Source organism: Callithrix jacchus, chromosome 9, assembly GCF_049354715.1.
Source record: "Callithrix jacchus isolate 240 chromosome 9, calJac240_pri, whole genome shotgun sequence".
NCBI lineage: Eukaryota > Metazoa > Chordata > Mammalia > Primates > Cebidae > Callithrix > Callithrix jacchus.
Genome location: NC_133510.1, coordinates 24,095,117 through 24,114,426, shown reverse-complemented (window position 1 = coordinate 24,114,426; position 19,310 = coordinate 24,095,117). Strand labels below are relative to the sequence as shown.

Sequence of the window (19,310 nt, the reverse complement as noted above, 5' to 3'; positions counted from 1 at the left end):
TCTCTTTGTGGGCCGTTAAGAACTTGCTTTATGTATCTGGATGCTCTTATATTGGGTGCATAGATATTTAGGATAGTTAGCTCTTCTTGTTGCATTGATCTTTTTACCATATGTAATACCCTTCTTTGTCTCATTTGATTTTTGTTGGCTTAAGGTCTGTTTTATCAGAGACTAGGATTGCAACCCCTGTTTTTCTTTTGCTCTCCATTTGCTTGGTAAATCTTATTCGATCCCTTTATTTTGACTCTATGTGTGTCTTTGCATGTGAGATGGGTCTCCTGAATACAGCACACTGATGGGTCTTGACTTTTTATCCAATTTGCCAGCCTGTGTCTTTGATTGGGGCATTTAGCCTGTTTACATTTAAAGTTAAAATTGTTATGTGTGAATTTGATCCTGCCATTTTGATACTAGCTGGTTGTTTTGCTCAATAGTTGATGCAGTTCCTTCATCGTGTTGATGGTCTTTCCCATTTGGTATATTTCTGCAGTGGCTGGTACTGATTGTTTCTTTCCATGTTTAATGCTTCCTTCAAGAGGAAGGAATGCAGGTTTGGTGGTGACAAAATATCTCAGCAGTTGCTTGTCTTAAAGGATTTCATTTCTTCGTTGCTTATGGAGCTTAGTTTGGCTGGATATAAAATTCTGGGTTGAAAGTTCTTTTCTTTAAGGATGTTGACTATTGGCCCCCACTCTCTTCTGGCTTGTAGGGTTTCTGTGAAGATATCCACTGTTAGTCTGATGGGCTTCCCTTGTGTAACCCAACCTTTCTCTCTGGCTGCCCTTAGCCTTTTTTCCTTCATTTCAACACTGGTGAATCTGACAATTATGTGCCTTGGGGTTGCTCTTCTTGAGGAATATCTTTGTGGTGTTCTCTGTATTTTCTGGATTTGAATTTTGGCCTGACTTGCTAGCTTGGTAAAGTTCTCCTGGATAATATCCTGAAGAATGTTTTCCAGCTTGGATTCATTCATCCCATCACATTCAGGTACATTGATCACACGTAGATTAGGTCTTTTCACATAATCCCATATTTCTTGGAGGCTTTGTTCATTTCTTTTCACTCTTTTCTCTAATCTTGCCTTTGTTTTTTATTTCATTTAGTTGATCTTCAATCTCTGCTATCCTTTCTTCTGTTTGATCAATTCAGTTATTGAAAATTGTGTATGCTTTGCAAAGTTCTCATGCTATTTTTCAGCTCCATCAAGTCATTTATGTTCTTCTTTAAGCTGGTTATTCTAGTTGGCATTTCATCATGTAATTAATAAAATGCAATCATTGGTACCAATTAATTGTTATCATGAATAATGGGAAAAGAATGAGATACTGAGAAAAGATCATAATTGAGACAGAAAGGAATAGGATCACACATAGAATACCCTGAAAAATAACATGAAGAATGTAACTTACCTATTAGTACAGTAATAGCATTAGATATTATTATCAAAATAGCACCCATTATGAAACACTTTTTATGTCTGCTCATAACACCTGAAAAATAAAAATAAAGACATTTAGGAGATTTCTGGCTCCAAAATGATGGCACAAAAACAAGTTGGCTTTAATGAAAGCCAACTTTTAGAAAACAACAACAACAACAACAAATTAGTGCTGTGATTGTCACCAGCAATATCCCAGAACTCAAATATGAGAAAGAGACAGTTCCTGGAGCCACAGAAAAGTGAAAAGACAAACAAACACAATACTCTGTACAAATAATAAGAGAATTAGACTTCCATATCCATAATGCCTCTCCTTGCAATCTACCCAGTACCAAAGTGCATGGCAAAATCATTTCTATACTGGAAAATGTGAGATTAAGTTGGATAACTAGCTTCCCCACAAGCTGGACTTCCCTGGAAGGAAACTTGCCCCTGCCCCTGCCTTAACCCTTGAGGAACATTAGGCATGCCTGAAGAGAGACATACCTCTGAGGACAAGCAGAGACAAAGTGATGAGGAAGAACTACCATCCCCAGTACCAGAAAGTCTGCTCTATTACTTGGCCAAAGAAGTTGTCAACTTAGAGAAGCTGCTGAGCAGCAGCATGCTATAGGAGGTCTGTTCCACAAATCCTGTGGGCTGGAATCCTAGTCAGTCTTCCAACACTACTGCCATAGCCACTTTGGAACCTCTCCCATTTGGTATAGGGGGCACTCTGATTGTTTACTAGGATCAAGGCAAACATGGGTTAAGGTACCATGTAGTCATAAAAAGGAGGTCAAAACATAGTCCCCCAACCCCCAAAAAATCAACAGGTAAATTACAAGGAATATTTAAACAAATATGTTCAATATAAACCAAAATAAGCCATATAAAATCCTTCAACACAAAAACATAGATGCATGCCCATAAGAAACAACAGCAAACAGGGAACTGTGATATCCTCAGATGGAGAAAGTTGGAACCAGAGACAGATGTTAACGAGATGGCAATATGTGAGCCAAGCATTCAAAATAGTAGTTTTAAGAAAACTCAGTGGTCTCTAAAATAACACATAAAAATTCAGAAATTTATCAGAGAAATTTGACAAAGCGATTGAAATACTTTTTGAATATCAAAAAGAAATACTGGAACTGAAAATTACATTTCCTTAACTGAAAATTTTATTAGAGTCTCCCAATAGGATAATAGATCAAGCAGAAGAAATAATCAGTGAGCATAAAGACGGGCTTTTGAAAATACACAAGAAAAGGAGAAAAAAGAATAAAGAGGAATGAAGAATACCAACATGTTATTTAAAAATTACTGTAAAAGACCACATCTAAGAATTATTGGTGTTCAAGAGAGAGTCCAGCCAGACCAAGGGGTAGAAAGCCTATCAAAGAAATAATAATACAAAGCATTCCAAATCTTGAGAAAGAGATAGTCAGGTAGATAAAGGTCAGAGAACATCAAACAGATTTCAACCCAAACAAGACTCCTCCTAGGCATTTAATAAATAATTTAATTATCAAATGTCAAGGACAAAGAGAGGATCCTAAAATCAGCAAGAGAAGAGAAGCAAATAACACCTGGAGCTCCAATTTATCTGATGACAGACTTCTCAGTGGAAACCATACAGGCAAGGAGGAACAGAGATGATATTTTCTTAAGTGCTGAAAAAAGTAAAAACCTGCCATCTAAGAACACTGTATTCCTACAAAGCTATCCTTCAAATATGAAGAAGAGATAGTCTTTCCCAGACAAGCAAAAACTGAGAGTATTCACCACCACCAGTCTTATCTTATAAGAAATGCTAAAGAAAGTTTTTCAACCTGAAAGAAAAAAATATGCCAAAAGAAAAAAGTGGAATATATATAGAATACACTGATAAAATTACATGTATGGACAAACCCAGAATACTCTAAAAACTATAATTGTGATGCACATCTGTATTATGAAGACCAGAAGATAAATCTATCAACAATAATAGCTGCAGAAATCTGTTATGAGGTAGGCAATAAAAATATGCAAGTTGAGACAACTAAAAAATGTGTGAGGGTAGAGTAAAAGTATTTGTTACCTTGTTTCTATACTTTTTGTTATAATGTAAGTTGTTATCTCTTTAAAATAACTTGTTATATCTATAAGCTGTTTTTATAAGCCTCATAGTGATCACAACACAAAACCTATGATAAAGTCACTAAAAATAAAAAGCACCTAATTAATATGTACTACCAGAGAAAATTATATGACCACAAAGAATGACCAAAAGAAATCAGAGATAAATTTAAAAACAACCATAAAACAAGCAACAAAATAGCCATAATAAGTATTTACTTAACAATAATAACACTGAATTTAAATGAAGTCAACTCTCCAATTAAAAGGCATAAAATGCAGGTCAGGTGCAGTGGCTCATGGCTGTAATCCTAGAATTTTGGGAGGCCAACGCAGATGGATCCCATGAGGTCAAGAGCTCAAGACTAGCCTGGCCAACATAGCAAAACCCCATTTCTACTAAAAAAAAAAAACAAAACTTATCTAGGTGTGATGGTGGATGCCTGTAATCCTGACTACACAGGAGGCTGAGATGGGAAAATCACTTGAATCGAAAAGGTGGAGGTTGCAGTGAGCCAAGATCATGTAACTGTACTCCAGCCTGGGCAACATTGCAAGATTGTTCCCACCCCCCACCCCACACCAAAAAACAAATGCATATCAGATAAAATAGACTACAAATCAAAGACTACTTTAAAAAGAGTCAAAGGTCACCATATAATGCTAAAGGGGACATTTCATCAAAAGATATGACAGTTCTAAGAATCTATAGACCCAACACCAGAGCTCCCAAAAATATAAAGCAAACTTCACTGATCTAAAGGGAGAGGTAGACTGCAATGCAATAATATTAGGAGATTTTAACACCATATTCTCAGTAACTGACAGATCATCTAAACAGGAAATCACCAAGAAAATATTAGAATTACACTGCACACTTGACCAAATATATCCAACTGACACATACAGACGCACTGTTGCAGAATACTCATTCCTTTTATCAGTACATGGGACAATCCACAGAATAGACCACACACTTTAGGCCAAAAACAGATCTCAATATATTTAAAAAAAAAAAAAAAAGAGTAGAAATCACATCAAGTATCTTTTCTTACCACAATGGGATGAAACTAGAAGTCAATAACTCCAGAAACCTCAGAAACTACACAAATACATGAAAATTGAATAACGTGCTCCTTAACAACCAAAGAGTCAATGAGGAAATTAAGAAGAAAATTTTTAAAATTTCTTGAAACAAGTGAAAATGGAAGCACAATAAACCAAAATCTGTGGTATGCAGATAAGCAGTACATAGAAGGAAGTTTAGAGTAATAAATGCTTTTTTAGAAAACGTAGAACGACTTCAACTAAATAATCTAATGATGACCTAAAAAGATTTAGAAGAGCAAGAACACACCAAAACCCAAATTAGTAGAAGAAAATAGGTAATCAAAATCAGAGCAGAAATAAATGAAATGAGACTAGAAGAACAGCATAGAAGATCAAGAAAATAAAAATGAAAAGCCACTTTTTAAAAAAGATACACAAATCAGCAAACTTTCTACTAGATAAAGAAAAAATAGAAAAACACTGAAATAAATAAAATCACAAACAAAACAATCAAACAAAAGAAAATGGAGACAAAACAGCTTATATCACATAGGGTCAGGCAGGGTGGCTCATGCCTGTAATTCCAGCACTTTGGGAGACTGAGGTAGAAGGATTGCTTGAGGCTTGGAGTTCAAGACTAGCCTGGGCAACATAGCAAGATCCTATCTCTATTAAGATAACACCACCATGAACAACAACAACTGATACCACAAAAATACAAAGAATCAGTAGAAATTATTATAAAAAACTATATGCTAAAAATTGGAAATGCTAGAAAAACTGAATAAAATGCTGCACAAATACAATCTACCAAGATAGAACCATGAAGAAACAGAAAACTTCAATTAACCAAGAATGGGTAATGAAGTTGAAGAGGTAATCTTCCTATCTTTAGTACAGCAAAGATCAAGAAAGGGAAGAAACAGAATATATGTATATGACTGTCATCCTTTTTGGGATTGTACACGCCTCAGTTCAGAACTTCTGTCATTGACATGGCATGCAGCAACTGGAATACTCACACACTTCTGCTGAGATTATCTACTATTTATGGTAAAATATATTTAAGTTAATCTGTGAATATTCTGTGCTTAACAATTCTTCTTATATCTCAAGTTATTTCAGTATTCACTAAAAAGACAAAAAAAATATAAAATATACAGTTGTTCAAAACTACCTAATTTGCAATAGTCAAAATGTGGCACAATCCAAATGTTCATCCAAAGTGAAAAGATTAATATATGGTAATATATACCTAGCAGTGAATGCACTGTAGTAAACATCTGCTAATACAGCCTGAAGCCAAATTAACTCACCTTCTGTTTTTGCACAACCACCAGCTAAAAATATATTCCGTATTTTAAAAATAAAGAAAATAATGAATAGAGGAGCAATATTTTGTGACACATAGAATTTTATAATACTTACATTCCCTTGTTCAATTTTATTGACACACAGCCATGGTCAATGTCTATGCATTTTCTATGGCTGTGTTTCTGTGTAGAATTCAGCAGTTGCAGCAGAGACTGGATGTTTAATAAAGCTTAAATATTTGCTATCTGGCCATTTTTATTTAAAAAATTCAATGCTTTCTATAATAGTGAGTTAATGAACTTCTGCTATATATTATGACATTGAAAAATCACACCAGCATGATGAGGGGAAGATGACACTGTAGGACCAACTCAGGATTGCAGCTCCCAGTGAATCTGCAGAGGGTGAGTGGATGCCGCATTTCCATATGGATCTCTATTGCCCACAAACCAGGAGATTCCCAGGTGTAAGGGCCCCACATGCCACCAACGTGGCAATTTGGGCTGGTGCGGCAGTTTGGACCGGCGCAGCTGTTTAGGCCAGTGTGGCTGTTTGGGTTGAGGCCGCAGCGCAGCGGCACACCATACAAAATACACTGGTTTGGTTACCCTGTTAAACTGGGAATTGGAGATATTGGAAGGCAGATTAGCACTTTCATCTGATTAAACAGGACTTAAACAGAAAGCCAGGACAGGAGATTCCCCGGCAGCAATGTGGTATGAGCTGGTGCAGTGGGTTGCTGCATGGGAAATCACACAGATTCCGGCAACCTTGCAGCAGGCGACTGGAACACCTGGGACAGAGTCAACCGTTCAACTTAAAAAAAAATTTTTTTAAAGGGGGGGAGCTCTGAGGCAGGGAGGCAGGTGATCAGGCTCAGCGGGTCCCACTGCCACAAAAACAAACAAAACAGCAATTGGAAATGCTCGGGATTGAAAGTTTCACGGCAAGCACAGCTGAACCCAGGAGAGTGCAGCTCGGTGGGGAAGGGGTGTCCACCACTACCGAGGCACACGACCCCTACGCAGATACTCTGCCATTGCTGAGGCAGCCTGATGTTGCCAAGGCAACCCACCATAACAGAAAGAGTCTGCCACTACAGAGGCGGGCCACCATCACCACTGCAGTTCTAACCACACCCATATAAACAGGACTGCAGGGAATTACACATGGCAGCAGGGCAGAGCCCATGACACCAGGGCGGGGCCCACGGCAGCAGGGCGGAGCCCATGGCAACAGGATGGAGCCCACAGCAGCTCATGATAGCCACTACAGGCAGGCAATGACTAGACTACCTCTTCGCTGGGCAGGAAAGTGCAACGGATAATCATAAATAAAGCCCTAACTCCCCAGGACAGAGCACCTGAGGGAAAAAAAGGGGGCTTTATGAGTTCTGCTGCAGCAGACTTAAACGTACCTGCTTAGCAGCCCTGAATGAACAACGGAGCTCACAGCTCAGCACTAGAGCTCCTATAAAGTACAGACTGTCTCGCAACAAGCTCCCTGGCCCCCGTATACCCAAGAGTCACCTCACAAAGAACTCATCAAACTGACATATGGCAGGCATCATTCAGGGACAAAGATAGCAGAAGAAGAAACTGGTAGCAACCCTCATGGTTCCGCAGATGCAACAGTAGTTCCCCAGGCAAGCAGGGCCTGCAGTGGACCTCAGCAGTCCTATAGCAGTGGGGACAGATTGGTAGAAGAAAAACTAAGAAACAGAAATACTGGGAGAGCACTCAAGATGGCGCTGTGAGAACAACCCAGGATTGGAGCTCTCGTTGAATCCGCAAAGAGGTGAGTCGGAGTTGCATTTCCAGACTGATCTTTGTTGCCCACAGAACGGGGAAACTCCCAAGTATAAAAAAGACACGGGACGCCCGGCAGTAAGTCTGCCTGGCGAAGCCAGCAGCTGGGGCAGCAGTGGCCAGCCCTACCCAGCAATCCCCACAGGGCGCGCTTGTCCGGGTGCCCTGTTGAACCGGCAACCTGAGACTTGAGAGGGCTGCCCTTGAGACTGAACGAGACTTGGACAGTAGGCCAGCCCAGGAAATTGCAGGGACAGAGAGTTCGGGGTACCCAGTGGGACGAACAAAACCGCGATTTAAAACTATCCCTAGCAGATGGTCCGAGACGCTCTGTGGGGGAGAGGCATCCACCACTACCAAGGCAACCCACCCCAACTGAGATACACGCCCACTGCTGACGCAGCCAGCGGTTGCCGAGGCAACCCGTCCCTACTGAGATACATGCCCACTGCTGACGCAGCCTGCCATTGCCAAGGCAACATGCTACAACGAAGAGACTCCGCCGCAGGGCGTGGCAGAGACCACAGCAGAGCCTGCAGGAACAGGGCAATCACACAAGAGCAGGGCGGAGACTCGGCAGGCAAACAGTGGCTAGTCTGCCTCCTAGCTGGGCAGGACACCTCAATGGACAGCAAAAAATAAAGCCCGAAACCCCCAACACAGAGAATTTGAGAAAAAAAGGGTTTTTTTAATGAGCTCTGTTGCAGCAGAATCAAACATGGCAGCCTAACAGACCTGAATGAACAACAGAGCTCACAGCTCAGAAATTGAGCTCCTAAAAAGAACAGACTGTCTCCTCAAGCAGCTCCCTGACCCCTCTATATCCAAAAGACTGACATTTGGCAGGCATCATCCTGGGACAAAGATAGCAGAAAAAGAAACGGGTAGCATCCCTGACTGTGCCACAGCTGCTAGAGGTGCACCCCAGACAAGCAGGGCCTGGAGTGGACCTCAGCAGTCGTACAGTGAAGGGGCTAGGCTGGTAGAAGGAAAACCAAGTAACAGAAGTACTTCATCATCAACAATCTGGGTGTCCACTCAGAGACGCAATCGAAAACTCAGCAACTACGCAGACGACAAGCGGATAAACCCACAAAGATGGGAAGAAACCAGTGAAAAAAGGAGGAAAACACCCAAAACCAGAACACCTCGCCTCCTAGAAAGGACCAAAACTCCTCACGAGCAAGGGAACAAAGCTGGACGGAGAATGACTGTGATGAAATGACGGAATTAGACTTCAGAAGGTGGATAATGAGAAACTTTTGTGAGCTAAAAGATCATGTATTAAATCAATGCAAAGAAACTAAGGAAATTAAAAAAAGATATGAGGAAATGATAAAAAGAATAGATAACTTAGAGAGGAATATGAATGAATTAAAGGAGCTGAAAAACACAATACGAGAACTTCACGAAGCATGCACAAGTTTCAATAGCCGAATTGACCAAGCAAAAGAAAGAATATCTGAAGTCGAAGACCAACTCAATGAAATTAAACGAGAAACCAAGAATTGACACCCTATCATCAAAATTGAAAGAGCTAGAGGAGCAAGATTAAAAAAACTCAAAACCCAGCAGAAGACAAGAAATAACTAAGATCACAGCTGAACTGAAGGAGATTGAGACACGAAAAACCCTTCAAAAATCAATAAATCCGAGAGCTGGTTTTTTGAAAAGATCAACAAAATAGACAGACCACTAGCCAGATTGATTAAAAAGAAAAGAGATAACAACCAAATAGATGCAATAAAAAAATGATAAAGGGGAAATCACCACAGATTCCACAGAAATTCAAACCATCATCAGAGAATATTACAAACAACTCTATGCACATAAACTAGTAAACCTGGAAGAAATGGATAAATTCCTGGACTCCTGCATCCTCCCAAGCCTAAACCAGGAGGAAGCTGAAACTATGAATAGACCAATAACAAGGTCAGAAGTCAAGGCAGCAATTAAGAGCCTACCACACAAAAAAAGCCCAGGTCCAGACGGGTTCACCACCGAATTCTACCAGACACACAAAGAGGAGCTGGTACCATTCCTTCTAAAACTATTTCAAACAATCCAAAAAGAGGGAATACTTCCCAAATCATTTTATGAGACCAACATCATTCTGATACCAAAACCCGGCAGAGACCCAACAAGAAAAGAAAACTTCAGGCCAATATCCATGATGAACATAGATGCAAAAATCTTCAATAAAATATTGGCAAGCCGAATGCAACAGCAAATCAAACAACTTATTCACCATGATCAAGTAGGATTCATCCCGGGGATGCAAGGCTGGTTCAACATACGCAAGTCTATCAACGTAATTCACCACATAAACAGAACCAAAAACAAAAACCACATGATTATCTCAATTGATGCAGAGAAGGCATTTGACAAAATTCAACAGCCCTTTATGCTAAAAACCCTCAATAAACTCGGTATCGATGGAATGTATCTCAAAGTAATAAAAGCTATTTATGACAAACCAACAGCCAATATCATACTGAATGGGCAAAAACTGGAAGCATTCCCTTTGAAATCTGGCACTAGACAAGGATGCCCTCTCTCACCACTCCTATTCAATATAGTACTGGAAGTTCTAGCCAGAGCAATCAGGCAAGAAAAAGAAATAAAGGGTATTGAAATAGGAAAGGTGGAAGCCAAATTGTCTCTATTTGCAGGCGACATGATAGTATACCTAGAAGACCCCATCGCCTCTGCCCAAAAACTCCTGAAACTGATAAGCAACTTCAGCAAAGTCTCAGGATATAAAATCAATGTGCAAAAATCACAAGCATTCGTCTACACCAATAACAGACTTAAAGAGAGCCAAATCAAGAACAAACTGCCATTCACAATTGCTACAAAAAGAATAAAATACCTTGGAATACAACTCACAAGGAACGTAAGGGACCTCTTCAAGGAGAACTACAAACCACTGCTCAACAAAATCAGAGAGGACACAAACAGATGGAGAAACATTCCATGTTCATGGTTAGGAAGAATTAACATCGTGAAAACGGCTATACTGCCCAAAGTAATTTACAGAATCAATGCTATCCCCATCAAGCTACCATTGACTTTCTTCACAGAACTGGAAAATACCACCATGAACTTCATATGGAACCAAAAGAGAGCTCGCATAGCCAAGTCAATTCTAAGGAAAAAGAACACAGCGGGGGGCATCACACTACCGGATTTCAAACTATACTACAAGGCTACAGTAATCAAAACAGCATGGTACTGGTACCAAAACAGAGATATAGACCAATGGAACAAAACAGAGGCACCGGAGGCAACACAACATACATACAACTATACAATCTTTGATAAAACTGACAAAAACAAGCAAGGGGGAAAGGATTCCCTGTTTAACAAATGGTGTTGGGAAAACTGGCTAGCCATGTGCAGAAAGCAGAAACTGGACCCCTTCCTGACACCTTACACTAAAATTAACTCCAGATGGATTAAAGACTTAAACATAAGACCTGGCACCATACAAACCCTAGAAGGAAATCTAGGCAAAACTATCCAGGACATAGGAGTAGGCAAGGACTTCATGAACAAAACACCAAAAGCATTGGCAACAAAAGCCAAAATAGACAAATGGGACCTAATCAAACTCCACGGCTTCTGCACGGCAAAAGAAACAGTCACTAGAGTGGATCGGCAACCAACAGAATGGGAAAAAATTTTTGCAGTTTACCCATCTGACAAAGGGCTGATATCCAGAATTTACAAAGAACTCAAACGGATTTACAGGAAAAAAACAAGCGATCCCATTCAAAAGTGGGCAAAGGATATGAACAGATACTTTACGAAAGAAGACATATATGAGGCCAACAATCATATGAAAAAATGCTCATCATCACTGGTCCTCAGAGAGATGCAAATCAAAACCACATTGAGATACCATCTCACGCCAATTAGAATGGCAATCATTAAAAAATCTGGAGACAACAGATGCTGGAGAGAATGTGGAGAAAAAGGAACACTTTTACACTGTTGGTGGGAGTGTAAATTAGTTCAACCATTGTGGAAGACGGTGTGGCGATTCCTCAAGGCCTTAGAAATAGAAATTCCATTTGACCCAGCAATCCCATTACTGGGTATATATCCAAAAGACTATAAATCGTTCTACTATAAGGACACATGTACACGAATGTTCATTGCAGCACTGTTTACAATAGCAAAGACCTGGAATCAACCCAAATGCCCATTGATAATAGACTGGATTGGAAAAATGTGGCACATATACACCATGGAATATTATGCAGCAATCAGAAATGATGAGTTTGTGTCGTTTGTAGGGACATGGATGAATCTGGAGAATGTCATCCTCAGCAAACTGACACAAGAACAGAAAATGAAACACCGCATATTCTCACTCATAGGCGGGTGATGAAAAATGAGAACACATGGACACAGAAAGGGGAGTACTAAACACTGGGGTCTATTGGGGGGAAAAGGGGAGGGCCAGTGGGAGGGGGAGGTGGGGAGGGATAGCCTGGGGAGAAATACCAAATGTGGGTGAAGGGGAGAAGGAAAGAAAAGCACACTGCCATGTGTGTACCTACGCAACTGTCTTGCATGCTCTGCTCATGTACACCAAAACCTAAAATCCAATAAAAAATTAAAAAAAAAAAAAAACAATGAACAGAAATACTTCATCATCAGCAAGCTGGACGTCCACTCAGAGACCCAATTGGAAAATCAGTAACCACTCAGACAATAGGCAGATAAATCCATAAAGATGGGAAGAAACCAGCGCAAAAAGGAGGAAAACACCAAAAACCAGAATACCTCGCCTCCTACAAAGGACCAAAACTTCTCACCAGCATGGGAACAAAGCTGGACAAAGAATGAGTGTGATGAAATGATGGAATCAGACTTCAGAAGGTGGATAATGAGAAACTTCTGTGAGCTAAAAGAACATGTTCTAAATCAATGCAAAGAAACTAAGAACGTTGAAAAAAGATTTGAGGAAATGATAACAAGAACGGACAACTTAGAGAGGAATATTAGTGAATTGAAGCATCTGAAAAACACAACACAAGAACTTCGCAAAGCATGCACAAGTTTCAACAGCCGAATTGACCAAGCAGAAGAAAGGATATCAGAAGTCGAAGATCAACTCAATGAAATAAAATGAGAGGCCGGGCGCGGTGGCTCAAGCCTGTAATCCCAGCACTTTGGGAGGCCGAGGCAGGTGGATCACGAGGTCAAGAGATCGAGACCATCCTGGTCAATATGGTGAAACCCCGTCTCTACTAAAAATCCAAAAAATTAGCTGGGCATGGTGGCGTGTGCCTGTAATCCCAGCTACTCAGGAGGCTGAGGCAGGAGAATTGCCTGAACCCAGGAGGTGGAGGTTGCGGTGAGCCGAGATTGCGCCATTGCACTCCAGCCTGGGTAACAAGCGAAAACTCTGTCTCAAAAAAAAAAAAAAAAAAAAGAAATAAAATGAGAAACCAAGATTAGAGAAAAAAAACTCAAAAAGGAATGAACAAAGTCTCCAAGAAATGTGGGACTATGTGAGGAGACCTAATCTACATTTGATAGGTGTACCTGAATGTGACGAAGAGAATAAATCCAAGCTGGAAAAAACTCTTCAGGATATTACCCAGGAAAATTTCCCCAACCTAGCAAGGCAGGCCAATATTCAAGTCCAGGAAATACAGAGAACACCACAAAGATATTCTGCAAGAAGAGCAACCCCAAAGCACATAATCGTCAGATTCACCAGGGTTGAAATGAAGGAGAAAATGCTAAGGGCAGCCAGAGAGAAAGGTCGGGTAACCCCCAAAGGGAAGCCCATCAGACTCACAGCAGATCTCTGTGCAAAAACCCTACAAGCCAGAAGAGAGTGGGGCCAATATTCAACATCCTTAAAAAAAACTTTCAACCCAGAACTTCATATCCAGCCAAATGGAGCTTCAGAAGTGAAGGAGAAATAAAATCCTTTGCGAACAAGCAAGTACTCAGAGATTTTGTCACCACCATGCCTGCCTTATAAGAGATCCTGAAAGAGGCACTACAGATAGAAAGGAACAATCAGCAACAGCCATTCAAAAAACATACCAAATGCTAAAGAACATCAACAAAATGAAGAATCTGCATTAACTAATGGGCAAAACAGCCAGCTAGCATCAAAATGGCAGTATCAAATTCACACATAACAATATTAACCCTAAATGTAAATGGGCTAAATGCACAATCAAAAGACACAGACTGCCAAATTGGATAAAAAGTCAAAACCCATCGGTCTGCTGTATCCAGAAAACCCATCTCACATGCAAGGATACACAAAGGCTCAAAATAAAGGGATGGAGGAAGATTTACCAAGCAAATGGAGAGCAAAAAAAAAAAAAAGCAGGAGTTGCAATTCTCATCGCTGATAAAATAGACTTTAAAGCAACAAAGATCAAATGAGACAAAGAAGGACATTACATAATGATAAAAGGATCGATACAACAAGAAGAGCTAATGATCCAAAATATATATGGACCCAATACAGGAGCATCCAGATATATAAGGCAAATTCTTCACCACTTACGAAGAGACTTAGACTCCCACACAATAATAGTGGGAGACTTTAGCACTCCACTGTCAATATTAGGCAGATCAAACAGACAGAAAATCAGGAAGGATATCCAGGGCTTGAATTCATACCTGGAACAAGCAAACCTGATAGACATTTACAGAACTCTCCACCCTAAATCCACAGAATATACATTCTTCTCAGCAGCACAACACACCTACTCTAAAATTGACCACATAATTGGAAGTAAAGCACTCCTCAGATAATGCAAAACAACTGAAATCATAACAAACAGACAATAGTGCAATCAAGTTAGAACTCAGAATTGAGAAACTAACTCAGAACTGCACAGCTTCATGGAAACTGAACAACTGGCTCTTGAATATTGACTGGATAAACAATGAAATGAAGGCAGAAATAAAGAAATTCTTCGAAACCAATGAGAATGAAGACACAACATACCAGAATCTCTGAAACACATTTAAAGCAGTCTCTAGAGAAAAATATATAGCAATAAGCACCCACATGAGAAAAGTGGAGAGATCCAAAATTGACAACCTATCTTCAAAATTGAAAGAGCTAGAGGAGCAAGATCAAAAAAACTCAAAACCTAGCAGAAGACAAGAAATAACTAAGATCAGAGCAGAACTGAAGGAGATAGAGACACGAAAAACCCTTCAAAAAATCAACAAATCCAAGAGCTGGCTTTTTTTAAAAGATCAACAAAATAGACAGACCACTAGCCAGACTGATAAAAAAGAAAAGAGAGAATAACCAAATAGATGCAATAAAAAATGATAAAGGGGAAATCACCATGGATTCCACAGAAATTTGCACCATCATCAGAGGATACTACAAACAACTCTATGCACATAAACTAGTAAACCTGGAAGAAATGGATAAATTCCTGGACACCTGTGTTCTCCCAAGCGTAAACCAGGAGGAAGCCGAAACTATGAGTAGCCCAATAATAAGGTCTGAAGTTGATGCAGCTATCAAGAGCCTACCACACAAAAAAAGCCCAGGTCCAGATGGGTTCACAGCTAAATTCTACCAGACACACAAAGAGGAACCGTTACCATTCCTTCTGAAACTATACCAAATAATCCAAAAAGAGGGAATCCTTCCCAAATCATTTTATGAGACCAATATCATCCTGATACCAAAACCCGGCGGAGACACAACAAGAAAAGAAAACTTCAGGCCAATATACATGATGAACATAGATGCAGAAATCTTCAATAAAATACTGGCAAGCCAATTGCAACAGAACATCAAAAAGCTTATCCATCATGATCAAATAGGATTCATCTCGGGGATGCAAGCCTGGTTCAACATATGCAATTCATCACATAATAATATAGTATAAATGTAATTTATCACATAAACAGAACCAAAAACAAAAACCACACGATTTTCTCAATTGATGCAGAGAAGGCCTTTGACAAAATTCAACAGCACTTTATGCTAAAAAAAACCCTCAATAAACTCGTTTTTGATGGAACATATCTCAAAATACTAAAAGCTATTTACAACAAACTAACAGCCAATATCATACTGAAAGGGCAAAAACTGGAAGCATTCCCTTTGAAATCTGGCACTAGACAAGGATGCCCTCTTTCACCACTCCTATTCAATATAGTACTGGAAGTTCTAGCCAGAGCAATCAGGCAAGAAAAAGAAATAAAGGGTATTCAAATAGGAAAGGAGGAAGCCAAATTGTCTCTATTTGCAGACGACATGATAGTATATTTGAAGACCCCATCTTCTCAGCCCAAAAACTCCTGAAACTGATAAGCAACTTCAGCAAAGTCTCAGGATATAAAATCAATGTGCAAAAATCACAAGCATTCGTCTACACCAATAACAGACTTAAAAAGAGCCAAATCAAGAATGAACTGTCATTCACAACTGCTACAAAGAGAATAAAATACTTAGGAATACAACTTACAAGGAACATAAGGGACCGCTTTAAGAAAAACTACAAACTACAGCTCAATGAAATAACAGAGGACACAAACAGATGGAGAAACATTCCATATTCTTGGTTAGGAATAATTAATACCGTGAAAATGGCCATACTGCCCAAAGTAATTTACAGAATCAACACTGTCCCCATCAAGCTACCATTGACTTTCTTCACAGAACTGGAAAAAACCACCATGAACTTCATATGGAACCAAAAGAGAGCCCGCATAGCCAAGTCAATTCTAAGCAAAAGGAACACAGCAGGAGGCATCACACTACTGGACTTCAAACTATACTACAAGGCTACAGTAATCAAAACAGCATGGTCCTGGTACCAAAACAGAGATATAGACCAATGGAACAGAACAGAAGCATCAGAGGAAACACAACATATCTACAACCATACAATCTTTGATAAACCTGACAAAAACAAGCAATGGGGAAAGGACTCCCTGTTTAATAAATGATGTTGGGAAAACTGGCTAGCCATGTGCAGAAAGCAGAAACTGGACCCCTTCCTGACACCTTATACTAAAACTAACTCCAGATGGATTAAAGACTTAAACATAAGACCTGGCACCATAAAAACCCTAGAAGAAAATCTAGGTAAAACCATTCAGGACATAGGAATAGGCAAGGATTTCATGACCAAAACACCAAAAGCATTGGCAACAAAAGCCAAAATAGACAAATGGGACCTAATCAAACTCCACAGCTTCTGCACAGCAAAAGAAACAGTCACTAGAGTGAATCAGCAACTAACAGAATGGGAAAAAGTTTTTGCAGTTTACCCGTCTGACAAAGGGCTGATATCCAGAATTTACAAAGAACTCAAACAGATTTACAAGAAAAAAACAAACAAGCCCATTCAAAAATAGGCAAAGGATATGAACTTTACAAAAGAAGACATACATGAGGCCAACAAACATATGAAAAATTGCTCATCAACACTGGTCATTAGAGAGATGCATATCAAAACCACATTGAGATACCATCTCAAGCCAGCTAGAATGGTGATCATTAAAAAATCTGGAGACAACAGAGGCTGGGGAGGATGTGGAGAAATAGGAACACTTTTACACTGCTTATGGGAGTGTAAATTAGTTCAACCACTGTTGAAGACAGTGTGGAGATTCCTCAAGGCCTTAGAAATAGAAATTCCAATTGACCCAGCAATCCCATTACTGGGTATATATCCAAAGGACTATAAATCATTCTACTATAAGGACACATGTACATGAATGTTCATTGCAGCACTGTTTACAATAGCAAAGACCTGGAACCAACCCAAATGCCCATCAATAATAGACTGGACTTGGAAAATGTGGCACATATACACCATGGAATATTATGCAGCAATCAAAAATGATGAGTTCGTGTCCTTTGTAGGGACGTGGATGAATGTGGAGAACATCATCCTCAGCAAACTGACACAAGAACAGAAAATGAAATACCACATATTCTCACTCATAGCTGGGTGATGAACAATGAGAACACATGGACACAGGGAAGGGAGCACTACACACTGGAGTCTATTGGGGGGATTAGGAGAGGGACAGTGCAGGGGAAGCTGGGGAGGGATAGCATGGGGAGAGATGCCAAGTGTGGGTGAAGGGGAGGAAGGCAGCAAAACACACTGCCATGTGTGTACCTATGCAACTATCTTGCATGTTCTGCACATGTACCCCAAAACCTAAAATGCAATAAAAATAATTTATAAAAAGAAAAATCACACCAGCATAATGTTGAATGAAAGGAAAAAGATACAAAGATGCATGCAAATTGCATGCTTGTATTTATGATACATGCAAATTGCATAAAGTATTTTATAGATATTTAACTTTGATCATATTTATATAGTTTTTTAATAGCCAAAACTAACCTATAGTAATAGAAGTCAACATACTCATTAACATTGACAAGAAAATGTTGAACAGAAGTGAGATTATCATGGTAAATAATTTTATCATAATAATTTTTGTATATCTGGATGCCTTACATAGGTCATGTAATTAATAAAATTGATTAACTGTAAATGTTATGAATAATGGAAAAAGAATGAGATACCGAGAAAAGATCATGATTGGGACAAAAAGGAATAGAATCAAACATAGAAAGCCCTGAATAATACAATAAAGGATGTAACTTACCAACCATTACAACAATAAAATTAGATATCATTGGCACTGATTATAAAACACTTTTTATGTCTGCTCAGAACCCCTGAAAAATAAAAATAAAAACATTTAGGAGACTTCTTGTTCCAAAATAATGGTATAAAAGCAAGTTGGCTTTAATGTTGCCCACAGAAAACAACAACAACAAATTAGTGCTGTGATTATTACCAGCAATATCTCAGAACTCAAATATGAGGAGACAGCTCCGAGAGGCACAGATAAGTGAAAAAAACAAACAAAAAATCTGTACAGATAATGAGAGAAGTAAACTGTCATATCTATGATGCTTCTCACTGTAATACTCCTGGTACCCAAGTGCATGGAAACATTGTTTCTATACTGGAAAATGTGAGATCAAGATGAATAACCAGCTTCCCCACCAGCTCAAGTTCCCTGGAAGGAAACTTGCCCACCTGCCTCAACACTTGGGAAAATCAGGGGTGCCCTGTAGGGAGACATATCTCTGCAGAGACAAAGTATGGTGGGATGGCAAGACTACCATCCCCAGTACCAGAAATTCTGCTACTACTTGGCCAAAAAAGATGCCAACTTAGAGTGGCTGCCAAGCAACATTATGCTATAGGAAGTTTGTTCCACAAGTCCCGTGGGCTGGAATCCTAATGAGTCTTCCAACATTACTAGCATATCCCATTTGGATCCTCTCCCATTTGGTATAGGTGGCACTCTGATTGTTTACTAGGATCAAGGCAAACATGGGTTAAGGTACCATGTAGTCATAAAAAGGAGGTCAAAACATAGTCCTCCAACCCCCAAAAAATCAACAGGTAAATTACAAGGAATATTTAAACAAACATATTCAATATAAACCAAAATAAGCCATATAGAATCCTTCAACACAAAAACATAGATGCATACCCATAAGAAACAACAGCAGACAGGGAACTGTGATATCCTCAGAT

The 19,310-nt window shown here is 39.5% G+C and overlaps 1 protein-coding gene across 2 annotated transcripts in view; it reads right to left on the bottom strand.

The window, feature by feature from the left end:
- The window catches only part of CLEC2B (C-type lectin domain family 2 member B), a 41,137-nt gene that overhangs the window by 15,172 nt on the left and 6,655 nt on the right, over window positions 1-19,310 (bottom strand). Inside the window, exons 2-3 of one of the 2 annotated variants that reach the window (XM_009003576.5) lie at window positions 18,364-18,436; window positions 1,410-1,490 (exon numbers count right to left, since the gene is read on the bottom strand). In XM_009003576.5, the coding sequence (XP_009001824.1) occupies window positions 1,410-1,490; window positions 18,364-18,394 (112 nt within the window). In that variant the 5' untranslated portion in view covers window positions 18,395-18,436. The remainder of the gene's footprint in view (window positions 1-1,409; window positions 1,491-18,363; window positions 18,437-19,310) is intronic. The other variant, XM_009003577.4, reaches the window with a different exon arrangement.